The sequence below is a fragment of the Oncorhynchus mykiss genome, chromosome 26, assembly GCF_013265735.2.
Source record: "Oncorhynchus mykiss isolate Arlee chromosome 26, USDA_OmykA_1.1, whole genome shotgun sequence".
In the NCBI taxonomy this organism is placed as follows: domain Eukaryota; kingdom Metazoa; phylum Chordata; class Actinopteri; order Salmoniformes; family Salmonidae; genus Oncorhynchus; species Oncorhynchus mykiss.
This window is the reverse complement of record NC_048590.1, coordinates 1,288,080-1,301,268: the sequence shown is the minus strand read 5'-3', so window position 1 is coordinate 1,301,268 and position 13,189 is coordinate 1,288,080. Positions and strand designations below refer to the sequence as shown.

Here is a 13,189-nt window from a genome sequence, read left to right as displayed (position 1 = left end):
GTCTCCTAACCTGTCTGTCTGTCTCCAGGTGTCGATAGCAGTAGGTCTGGCTGGTTTCACCAGTCTGTCTGTCTCCTAACCTGTCTGTCTGTCTCCAGGTGTCGATAGCAGTAGGTCTGGCTGGTTTCACCAGTCTGTCTGTCTCCTAACCTGTCTGTCTGTCTCCTAACCTGTCTTTCTGTCTGTCTGTCTGTCTGTCTGTCTGTCTGTCTGTCTGTCTCCTAACCTGTCTGTCTGTCTCCTAACCTGTCTGTCTGTCTCCTAACCTGTCTGTCTGTCTCCAGGTGTCGATAGCAGTAGGTCTGGCTGGTTTCACCAGTCTGTCTGTCTCCTAACCTGTCTGTCTGTCTCGTAACCTGTCTGTCTGTCTCCAGGTGTCGATAGCAGTAGGTCTGGCTGGTTTCACCAGTCTGTCTGTCTCCTAACCTGTCTGTCTGTCTCCTAACCTGTCTTTCTGTCTGTCTGTCTGTCTGTCTGTCTGTCTGTCTGTCTGTCTGTATCCTAACCTGTCTGTCTGTCTCCTAACCTGTCTGTCTGTTTCCTAACCTGTCTATCTGTCTCCTAACCTGTCTGTCTGTCTCCTAACCTGTCTTTCTGTCTGTCTTTCTGTCTGTCTGTCTGTCTGTCTGTCTGTCTGTCTGTATCCTAACCTGTCTGTCTGTCTCCTAACCTGTCTGTCTGTTTCCTAACCTGTCTGTCTGTCTCCTAACCTGTCTGTCTGTCTCCTAACCTGTCTGTCTGTCTCCAGGTGTCGATAGCAGTAGGTCTGGCTGGTTTCAACAGTCTGTCTGTCTCCTCAACTGTCTGTCTGTCTCCTAACCTGTCTTTCTGTCTGTCTGTCTGTCTGTCTGTCTGTCTGTCTGTCTGTCTGTATCCTAACCTGTCTGTCTGTTTCCCAACCTGTCTGTCTGTCTCCTAACCTGTCTGTCTGTCTCCAGGTGTCGATAGCAGTAGGTCTAGCTGGTTTCACCAGTCTGTCTGTCTCCTAACCTGTCTTTCTGTCTTTCTGTCTGTCTGTCTGTCTGTCTGTCTGTCTGTCTGTCTGTCTGTATCCTAACCTGTCTGTCTGTCTCCTAACCTGTCTGTCTGTTTCCTAACCTGTCTGTCTGTCTCCTAACCTGTCTGTCTGTCTCCTAACCTGTCTGTCTGTCTCCAGGTGTCGATAGCAATAGGTCTGGCTGGTTTCACCAGTCTGTCTGTCTCCTAACCTGTCTGTCTGTCTCCTAACCTGTCTGTCTGTCTCCTAACCTGTCTGTCTGTCTCCAGGTGTCGATAGCAATAGGTCTGGCTGGTTTCACCAGTCTGTCTGTCTCCTAACCTGTCTGTCTGTCTCCTAACCTGTCTGTCTGTCTCCTAACCTGTCTGTCTGTCTCCAGGTGTCGATAGCAGTAGGTCTGGCTGGTTTCACCAGTCTGTCTGTATCCTAACCTGTCTGTCTGTCTCCTAACCTGTCTGTCTGTCTCCAGGTGTCGATAGCAATAGGTCTGGCTGGTTTCACCAGTCTGTCTGTCTCCTAACCTGTCTGTCTGTCTCCTAACCTGTCTGTCTGTCTCCTAACCGGTCTGTCTGTCTCCAGGTGTCGATAGCAGTAGGTCTGGCTGGTTTCACCAGTCTGTCTGTCTCCTAACCTGTCTGTCTGTCTCCTAACCTGTCTGTCTGTCTCCTAATCTGTCTGTCTGTCTCCTAACCTGTCTGTCTGTCTGTCTGTCTGTCTGTCTGTCTGTCTGTCTGTCTGTCTCCTAACCTGTCTGTCTGTCTCCTAACCTGTCTGTCTGTCTCCAGGTGTCGATAGCAATAGGTCTGGCTGGTTTCACCAGTATGTCTGTCTCCTAACCTGTCTGTCTGTCTCCTAACCTGTCTGTCTGTCTCCTAACCTGTCTGTCTGTCTCCAGGTGTCGATAGCAGTAGGTCTGGCTGGTTTCACCAGTCTGTCTGTATCCTAACCTGTCTGTCTGTCTCCTAACCTGTCTGTCTGTCTCCAGGTGTCGATAGCAATAGGTCTGGCTGGTTTCACCAGTCTGTCTGTCTCCTAACCGGTCTGTCTGTCTCCAGGTGTCGATAGCAATAGGTCTGGCTGGTTTCACCAGTCTGTCTGTCTCCTAACCTGTCTGTCTGTCTCCTAACCTGTCTGTCTGTCTCCTAACCGGTCTGTCTGTCTCCAGGTGTCGATAGCAGTAGGTCTGGCTGGTTTCACCAGTCTGTCTGTATCCTAACCTGTCTGTCTGTCTCCTAACCTGTCTGTCTGTCTCCAGGTGTCGATAGCAATAGGTCTGGCTGGTTTCACCAGTCTGTCTGTCTCCTAACCTGTCTGTCTATATCCTAACCTGTCTGTCTGTCTCCTAACCTGTCTGTCTGTCTCCAGGTGTCGATAGCAGTAGGTCTGGCTGGTTTCACCAGTCTGTCTGTCTCCTAACCTGTCTGTCTGTCTCCTAACCTGTCTGTCTGTCTCCAGGTGTCAATAGCAGTAGGTCTGGCTGGTTTCACCAGTCTGTCTGTCTCCTAACCTGTCTGTCTGTCTCCAGGTGTCGATAGCAGTAGGTCTGGCTGGTTTCACCAGTCTGTCTGTCTCCTAACCTGTCTGTCTGTCTCCAGGTGTCGATAGCAGTAGGTCTGGCTGGTTTCACCAGTCTGTCTGTCTCCTAACCTGTCTGTCTGTCTCCTAACCTGTCTGTCTGTCTCCAGGTGTCGATAGCAGTAGGTCTGGCTGGTTTCACCAGTCTGTCTGTCTCCTAACCTGTCTGTCTGTCTCCTAACCTGTCTGTCTGTCTCCTAACCTGTCTGTCTGTCTCCAGGTGTCGATAGCAGTAGGTCTGGCTGGTTTCACCAGTCTGTCTGTCTCCTAACCTGTCTGTCTGTCTCCTAACCTGTCTGTCTGTCTCCAGGTGTCGATTGCAGTAGGTCTGGCTGGTTTCACCAGTCTGTCTGTCTCCTAACCTGTCTGTCTGTCTCCTAACCTGTCTGTCTGTCTCCTAATCTGTCTGTCTGTCTCCAGGTGTCGATAGCAGTAGGTCTGGCTGGTTTCACCAGTCTGTCTGTCTCCTAACCTGTCTGTCTGTCTCCTAACCTGTCTGTCTGTCTCCAGGTGTCGATAGCAGTAGGTCTGGCTGGTTTCACCAGTCTGTCTGTCTCCTAACCTGTCTGTCTGTCTCCTAACCTGTCTGTCTGTCTCCAGGTGTCGATAGCAGTAGGTCTGGCTGGTTTCACCAGTCTGTCTGTCTCCTAACCGGTCTGTCTGTCTCCAGGTGTCGATAGCAGTAGGTCTGGCTGGTTTCACCAGTCTGTCTGTCTCCTAACCAGTCTGTCTGTCTCCTAACCAGTCTGTCTGTCTCCTAACCTGTCTGTCTGTCTCCAGGTGTCGATAGCAGTAGGTCTGGCTGGTTTCACCAGTCTGTCTGTCTCCTAACCTGTCTGTCTGTCTCCTAACCTGTCTGTCTGTCTCCTAACCTGTCTGTCTGTCTCCAGGTGTCGATAGCAGTAGGTCTGGCTGGTTTCACCAGTCTGTCTGTCTCCTAACCTGTCTGTCTGTCTCCTAACCGGTCTGTCTGTCTCCAGGTGTCGATAGCAGTAGGTCTGGCTGGTTTCACCAGTCTGTCTGTCTCCTAACCTGTCTGTCTGTCTCCAGGTGTCGATAGCAGTAGGTCTGGCTGGTTTCACCAGTCTGTCTGTCTCCTAACCTGTCTGTCTGTCTCCTAACCTGTCTGTCTGTCTGTCTGTCTGTCTGTCTGTCTGTCTCCTAACCTGTCTGTCTGTCTCCTAACCTGTCTGTCTGTCTCCTAACCTGTCTGTCTGTCTCCAGGTGTCGATAGCAGTAGGTCTGGCTGGTTTCACCAGTGTTCTCCTCATCGTCCTCTTCATTCTCATCAACAAATATGGCCGACGCAACAAGTTTGGATTGAAGGGTAAGTCATAGTGCTCTACATGACCAAACGTATGTGGACACCTGCTCCTCCAACATCTCATTCCATAAATCATTGGCATTAATTAAAGTTAAATAAAGGTTAAATACAAAAAATAAAAAAATATGGAGTTGGTCGCCCTTTTGTTGCTATAACAGCCTCCACTCTTCTGGGAAGTCTTTCCACTAGATGTAGGAACATTGTTGCTATAACAGCCTCTACTCTTCTGGGAAGGCTTTCCACTAGATCATAGAACATTGCAGCTGGGACTTCCATTCAGTCACAAGAGCATTAGTGAAGTCTGGCACTGATGTTGGGTGATTAGTCCTGGCTCATCCCCAAAGGTGTTCGATGGGGTTGAGGTCAGGGCTTTGTGTAGGCCAGTCAAGTTCTTCCACGCTGATCTCGACAAACCATTTCTGTATGGATCTTGATTTGTGCACGTTGGCATTGCTGGAACAGCATGCTGAAACAGGACAGGGCCTTCCTCAAACTGTTCCCACAAAGTTGAAAGCACAGAATTGTCTAGAATGTCACTGTATGCTGCAGCATTAAGATTTCCCTTCACTGGAACTGAGGGGCCCGAACCATGAAAAATGGCCCCAGACTGTTACTCCTGCTCCACCAAACTTTTATTTTTTAAAATTTGATTTCACCTTTATTTAAGCAGGTAGGCCAGTTGAGAACAAGTTCTCATTTACAACTGCGACCTGGCCAAGAATAAAGCAAAGCAGTTCGACACAAACAACAACAGCAGAGTTACACATGGAATAAACAAAGTGGCCAGCTGGCTGACTGGGGTCTGACTGGCCAGCTGGTAGACTGGGGTCTGACTGGCCAGCTGGTAGACTGGGGTTTGACTGGGGTCTGACTGGCCAGCTGGCTGACTGGGGTCTGACTGGCCAGCTGGTAGACTGGGGTCTGACTGGCCAGCTGGTAGACTGGGGTCTGACTGGCCAGCTGGTAGACTGGGGTTTGACTGGGGTCTGACTGGCCAGCTGGCTGACTGGGGTCTGACTGGCCAGCTGGCTGGCTGGGGTTTAATTGGGGTCTGACTGGGGTCTGACTGGCCAACTGGTAGACCAGGGTTTGACTGGGGTCTGACTGGCTAGCTGGCTGACTGGGGTCTGACTGGCCAACTGGTAGACCAGGGTTTGACTGGGGTCTGACTGGCTAGCTGGCTGACTGGGGTCTGACTGGCCAACTGGTAGACCAGGGTTTGACTGGGGTCTGACTGGCCAGCTGGCTGGCTGGGGTTTAATTGGGGTCTGACTGGGGTCTGACTGGCCAACTGGTAGACCAGGGTTTGACTGGGGTCTGACTGGCTAGCTGGCTGACTGGGGTCTGACTGGCCAGCTTGTAGACTGGGGTTTGATTGGGGTCTGACTGGCCAGCTGGCTGACTGGGACCTGACTGGCCAGCTGGCTGACTGGGACCATACTGGCCAGCTGGCTGACTGGGACCATACTGGGCAGCTGGCTGACTGGGACCTGACTGGGGTCTGACTGGGACCTGACTGGGGTCTGACTGGGACCTGACTGGGGTCTGGGGTCTGACTGAGATCTGACTGGGGTCTGACTGGGGTCTGACTGGGACCTGACTGGGGTCTGACTGGGACCTGACTGAGACCTGACTGGGGTCTGACTGGGACCTGACTGGGGTCTGACTGGGGTCTGACTGGGGTCTGACTGGGGTCTGACTGGGGTCTGACTGGGACCTGACTGGGGTCTGACTGGGACCTGACTTGGACCTGACTGGGACCTGACTGGGACCTGACTGGGACCTGACTGGGACCTGACTGGGACCTGACTGGGGTCTGTCTCTCCGGTTGTCAGCGTCGCTGCATCACCTTCAGAAGAAAGTCGGTGGGTAAAACCCTTTTCTATATTCAGCAATATGTTTTGGACAAATGTTGCAGGGCCCAGATAACGATTATGGACAGGACCCACGATCAGATCTAGTAGCAATGGTGGAAAAGAGTAATCAATTTTCCCTTCTGGCTGCGAAAAACAACTAGAAGGAAAGCTTCTTCTTTTAATCAATGATTCATTTTTTTTTGTGGGAGATTAAAATGTATCTTTGACATATTCTGAAAGTTACGAAGCATGCGGCCAATTCTATTATTTCCAGTTTGGCCATAATAATAACTTTTAAAGCTTCTGCCATTTCTAAGCTGGCTTTGGTCTCTGCATCTTCCTTTCCTTCTGCCTCCAACTCTCTCTCATGTTTTGCCCTCCACATCCCTTTCCTTTCCTTCTGCCTCCAACTCTCTCTCATGTTTTGCCCTCTACATCCCTTTCCTTTCCTTCTGCCTCCAACTCTCTCTCATGTTTTGCCCTCCACATCTTGACATTTGGAACGGAACTAGTTTCATATTTTTTATAGTATAGAGTCTATTGACGTACCGGTGCGTCAATCTAAGTAACATATAATTTATAAAAACATTTATATCTGTCAGTTTAATAAGCTGGAGATGCCTTTTCTGCATGGGCTGTGTCTCAATACACAGCATCCTCCTGTCGCCCTTCCGTATCTGAGGTGGAAAGAGTCAGATTTATACCGCTGTTCATCAGACCGGTAGACATCCTGAAAATGTCTGTAGCATCCTAACGGTTTGGCCAACAAACTAATACGGTGTTCTCCGTTTTGCTGTATGACCTCCACGAGTGACTCGTCTGAAGTCCGTATGTTCTCCGTTGTGCTGTATGACCTCCACGAGTGACTCGTCTGAAGTCCGTATGTTCTCCGTTGTGCTGTATGACCTCCACGAGTGACTCGTCTGAAGTCGGTAACGCCGACGTGTCAACTTTTGTCTGAGGTGTCTGAACTGTTTTACCCCACTGTAAGAAGGGGAGACTTTCACCAACACGACGGTGTTCTCCGTTTTGTTATATTTCCCCCACCAGTGTTATGGGACTGGTCTGAAGGTAACCCTGACAAAATAATGGAAGAACGAAGGTAGTTTTGCGCCAACAACAACAAGGGGTTAAATGTGTCAAAACATTTATACACATTTCCTGAGCTTTCTTATATCTCCTAGATATATGACATACACTTCAAAAACATTTGTAACAATGATGCTGGGAGTCAGGAAGCAGGAGTCAGGAAGCAGGAGTCAGGAAGCAGGAGTCAGGAAGCAGGAGTCAGGAAGCAGGAGTCAGGAAGCAGGAGTCAGGAAGCAGGAAGACGGTGCAGTTGGTGAGTTTAATAATAAAGAACAGAGCGATACAAAACAAGAGATGAATGTTGACATGAACACAGAACCAATACTGTCTGTAGAGTGATGTTAGGGAGGGGACATGAACCAATACTATCTGTAGAGTGATGTTAGGGAGGGGAAATGAACTCAGAACCAATACTGTCTGTAGAGTGATGTTAGGGAGGGGACATGAACTCAGAACCAATACTGTCTGTAGAGTGATGTTAGGGAGGGGACATGAACCAATACTGTCTGTAGAGTGATGTTAGGGAGGGGACATGAACACAGAACCAATACTTTCTGTAGAGTGATGTTAGGGAGGGGACATGAACTCAGAACCAATACTGTCTGTAGAGTGATGTTAGGGAGGGGACATGAACCAATACTGTCTGTAGAGTGATGTTAGGGAGGGGACATGAACACAGAACCAATACTGTCTGTAGAGTGATACTAGGGAGGGGACATGAACCAATACTATCTGTAGAGTGATGTTAGGGACGGGAAATGAACTCAGAACCAATACTGTCTGTAGAGTGATACTAGGGAGGGGACATGAACCACTACTGTCTGTAGAGTGATGTTAGGGAGGGGACATGAACTCAGAACCAATACTGTCTGTAGAGTGATGTTAGGGGGGGGGGGACATGAACCAATACTGTCTGTAGAGTGATGTTAGGTAGGGAACATGAACCAATACTGTCTGTAGTGATACTAGGGAGTGGACATGAACTCAGAACCACAACTGTCTGTAGAGTGATGTTAGGGAGGGGACACGAACCAATAGTGTCTGTAGAGAAACTAAGGATGGGACATGAACCAATACTGTCTGTAGAGTGATGTTAGGGAGGGGACATGAACTCAGAACCAATACTGTCTGTAGTGATACTAGGGAGGGGACATGAACCAATACTGTCTGTAGAGTGATGTTAGGGAGGGGACATGAACCAATACTGTCTGTAGAGTGATGTTAGGGAGGGGACATGAACACAGAACCAATACTTTCTGTAGTGATACTAGGGAGGGGACATGAACACAGAACCAATACTGTCTGTAGAGTGATACTAGGGAGAGGACATGAACCAATACTGTCTGTAGAGTGATGTTAGGGAGGGGACATGAACCAGTACTGTCTGTAGAGTGATGTTAGGGAGTGGACATGAACCAACACTGTCTAGTGATACTAGGGAGTGGACATGAACACAGAACCAATACTGTCTGTAGAGTGATGTTAGGGAGGGGACATGAACTCAGAACCAATACTTTCTGTAGAGTGATGTTAGGGAGGGGACATGAACACAGAACCAATACTTTCTGTAGAGTGATGTTAGGGAGGGGACATGAACCAATACTGTCTGTAGAGTGATGTTAGGGAGGGGACATGAACACAGAACCAATACTGTCTGTAGAGTGATACTAGGGAGGGGACATGAACCAATACTATCTGTAGAGTGATGTTAGGGACGGGAAATGAACTCAGAACCAATACTGTCTGTAGAGTGATACTAGGGAGGGGACATGAACCACTACTGTCTGTAGAGTGATGTTAGGGAGGGGACATGAACTCAGAACCAATACTGTCTGTAGAGTGATGTTAGGGGGGGGGGGGGGGGGACATAAACCAATACTGTCTGTAGAGTGATGTTAGGTAGGGAACATGAACCAATACTGTCTGTAGTGATACTAGGGAGTGGACATGAACTCAGAACCACAACTGTCTGTAGAGTGATGTTAGGGAGGGGACACGAACCAATAGTGTCTGTAGAGAAACTAAGGATGGGACATGAACCAATACTGTCTGTAGAGTGATGTTAGGGAGGGGACATGAACTCAGAACCAATACTGTCTGTAGTGATACTAGGGAGGGGACATGAACCAATACTGTCTGTAGAGTGATGTTAGGGAGGGGACATGAAGCAATACTGTCTGTAGAGTGATGTTAGGGAGGGGACATGAACACAGAACCAATACTTTCTGTAGTGATACTAGGGAGGGGACATGAACACAGAACCAATACTGTCTGTAGAGTGATACTAGGGAGAGGACATGAACCAATACTGTCTGTAGAGTGATGTTAGGGAGGGGACATGAACCAGTACTGTCTGTAGAGTGATGTTAGGGAGTGGACATGAACCAACACTGTCTAGTGATACTAGGGAGTGGACATGAACACAGAACCAATACTGTCTGTAGAGTGATGTTAGGGAGGGGACATGAACTCAGAACCAATACTTTCTGTAGAGTGATGTTAGGGAGGGGACATGAACACAGAACCAATACTTTCTGTAGAGTGATGTTAGGGAGGGGACATGAACCAATACTGTCTGTAGAGTGATGTTAGGGAGGGGACATGAACACAGAACCAATACTGTCTGTAGAGTGATACTAGGGAGGGGACATGAACCAATACTATCTGTAGAGTGATGTTAGGGACGGGAAATGAACTCAGAACCAATACTGTCTGTAGAGTGATACTAGGGAGGGGACATGAACCACTACTGTCTGTAGAGTGATGTTAGGGAGGGGACATGAACTCAGAACCAATACTGTCTGTAGAGTGATGTTAGGGGGGGGGGGGGGGGACATGAACCAATACTGTCTGTAGAGTGATGTTAGGTAGGGAACATGAACCAATACTGTCTGTAGTGATACTAGGGAGTGGACATGAACTCAGAACCACAACTGTCTGTAGAGTGATGTTAGGGAGGGGACACGAACCAATAGTGTCTGTAGAGAAACTAAGGATGGGACATGAACCAATACTGTCTGTAGAGTGATGTTAGGGAGGGGACATGAACTCAGAACCAATACTGTCTGTAGTGATACTAGGGAGGGGACATGAACCAATACTGTCTGTAGAGTGATGTTAGGGAGGGGACATGAAGCAATACTGTCTGTAGAGTGATGTTAGGGAGGGGACATGAACCAGTACTGTCTGTAGAGTGATGTTAGGGAGTGGACATGAACCAACACTGTCTAGTGATACTAGGGAGTGGACATGAACACAGAACCAATACTGTCTGTAGAGTGATGTTAGGGAGGGGACATGAACACAGAACCAATACTTTCTGTAGAGTGATGTTAGGGAGGGGACATGAACACAGAACCAATACTGTCTGTAGAGTGATACTAGGGAGGGGACATGAACCAATACTATCTGTAGAGTGATGTTAGGGACGGGAAATGAACTCAGAACCAATACTGTCTGTAGAGTGATACTAGGGAGGGGACATGAACCACTACTGTCTGTAGAGTGATGTTAGGGAGGGGACATGAACTCAGAACCAATACTGTCTGTAGAGTGATGTTAGGGGGGGGGGGGACATGAACCAATACTGTCTGTAGAGTGATGTTAGGTAGGGAACATGAACCAATACTGTCTGTAGTGATACTAGGGAGTGGACATGAACTCAGAACCACAACTGTCTGTAGAGTGATGTTAGGGAGGGGACATGAACCAATAGTGTCTGTAGAGAAACTAAGGATGGGACATGAACCAATACTGTCTGTAGAGTGATGTTAGGGAGGGGACATGAACTCAGAACCAATACTGTCTGTAGTGATACTAGGGAGGGGACATGAACCAATACTGTCTGTAGAGTGATGTTAGGGAGGGGACATGAACCAATACTGTCTGTAGAGTGATGTTAGGGAGGGGACATGAACACAGAACCAATACTTTCTGTAGTGATACTAGGGAGGGGACATGAACACAGAACCAATACTGTCTGTAGAGTGATACTAGGGAGAGGACATGAACCAATACTGTCTGTAGAGTGATGTTAGGGAGGGGACATGAACCAGTACTGTCTGTAGAGTGATGTTAGGGAGTGGACATGAACCAACACTGTCTAGTGATACTAGGGAGTGGACATGAACACAGAACCAATACTGTCTGTAGAGTGATGTTAGGGAGGGGACATGAACTCAGAACCAATACTTTCTGTAGAGTGATGTTAGGGAGGGGACATGAACACAGAACCAATACTTTCTGTAGAGTGATGTTAGGGAGGGGACATGAACTCAGAACCAATACTGTCTGTAGAGTGATGTTAGGGAGGGGACATGAACCAATACTGTATGTAGAGTGATGTTAGGGAGGGGACATGAACACAGAACCAATACTGTCTGTAGAGTGATACTAGGGAGGGGACATGAACTCAGAACCAATACTGTCTGTAGAGTGATGTTAGGGAGGGGGGGACATGAACCAATACTGTCTGTAGAGTGATGTTAGGTAGGGAACATGAACCAATACTGTCTGTAGTGATACTAGGGAGTGGACATGAACTCAGAACCACAACTGTCTGTAGAGTGATGTTAGGGAGGGGACACGAACCAATAGTGTCTGTAGAGAAACTAAGGATGGGACATGAACCAATACTGTCTGTAGAGTGATGTTAGGGAGGGGACATGAACTCAGAACCAATACTTTCTGTAGAGTGATGTTAGGGAGGGGACATGAACCAATACTGTCTGTAGAGTGATGTTAGGGAGGGGACATGAACCAATACTGTCTGTAGAGTGATGTTAGGGAGGGGACATGAACACAGAACCAATACTTTCTGTAGTGATACTAGGGAGGGGACATGAACACAGAACCAATACTGTCTGTAGAGTGATACTAGGGAGAGGACATGAACCAATACTGTCTGTAGAGTGATGTTAGGGAGGGGACATGAACCAGTACTGTCTGTAGAGTGATGTTAGGGAGTGGACATGAACCAACACTGTCTAGTGATACTAGGGAGTGGACATGAACACAGAACCAATACTGTCTGTAGAGTGATGTTAGGGAGGGGACATGAACTCAGAACCAATACTGTCTGTAGTGATACTAGGGAGGGGACATAAACCAATACTGTCTGGAGAGTGATGTTAGGGAGGGAACATGAACCAATACTGTCTGTAGAGTGATGTTAGGGAGGGGACATGAACCAATATTGTCTGTAGTGATACTAGGGAGGGGACATGAACACAGAACCAATACTGTCTGTGGAGGTACTAGGGATGGGACATGAACCAATACTGTCTGTAGTGTAATGTTATGGAGGTGACATGAACACAGAACCAATACTGTCTGTAGTGATACTAGGGAGGGGGACATGAACACAGAACCAATACTGTCTGTAGTGATACTAGGGACGGGACATGAACCAATACTGTCTGTAGTGATACTAGGGACGGGACATGAACCAATACTGTCTGTAGTGATACTAGGGACGGGACATGAACCAATACTGTCTGTAGTGATACTAGTGAAATAAAAATAAAAAAAATGTATCACAATCTCAAAAAAAGTGCTTTTGGACTGTTTTTCAAAATTCTTTAATTTTTTTTGGTACATTATACATGTATAAGAACTGTATGAACATACCTTAGTCATATATTATTGTCATATTATTTTTTCTTGTCCATAAGGCATATGTTTTGTCCATTTGCAATATGATATCATAGGAAGTCATAAGTCAGTCAAAAGTCAGTGAACCATTGCCAAATGCCATAAGAAATGTCGAAATGCAATATGAACGTATTGAAAGTGCCAGATCAGGATGTTATGTCCATTTGCCATATATGATCATAGGAAATCGGTTTCAAAACCCAAAAGTCAGTGAACCATGTCCAAATGGCATTTATACTGCCCAGATGATATATATCACTATGTTAACCTTTCTAGCGTAACCCCCCATAACAGCCAGTGAAAGTGCAGGGCACCTAATTCAAAACAACAAAAATCTCATAATTAAATTTACACCATTTTAAAGATACAATTCTCTTCAATCCAGCCACAGTGTCTGATTTCAAAAAGGATTTACAGCAAAAGCACCACAAACGATTATGTTAGGTCACCACCAAGCCACAGAAAACACAGCTGTTTTTTTCAGCCAAAGGGAGGAGTCACAAAAAGCAGAAATAGAGATAAAATTAATCACTAACCTTTGATGATCTTCATCAAAACACACTCATAGGACTTCATGTTACACAATACATGTATGTTTTTGTAATGTATTGTCATGTTGTGTGTTTCTGTCCTTTCCCTTCACCCTGTCTCCCTCTGCTGGTCGTTGTTAGGTTACCTTTTCTCCCCCTCTTTCCC

At 47.3% G+C, this 13,189-nt stretch overlaps 1 protein-coding gene across 2 annotated transcripts in view; it reads left to right on the top strand.

The window, feature by feature from the left end:
* LOC110513060 (NT-3 growth factor receptor) overlaps positions 1-13,189 on the top strand; it is a 150,614-nt gene that overhangs the window by 87,351 nt on the left and 50,074 nt on the right. For both annotated transcript variants that reach the window (XM_036964134.1, XM_036964135.1), the window contains exon 11: positions 3,797-3,899. In XM_036964134.1, the coding sequence (XP_036820029.1) occupies positions 3,797-3,899 (103 nt within the window). The remainder of the gene's footprint in view (positions 1-3,796; positions 3,900-13,189) is intronic.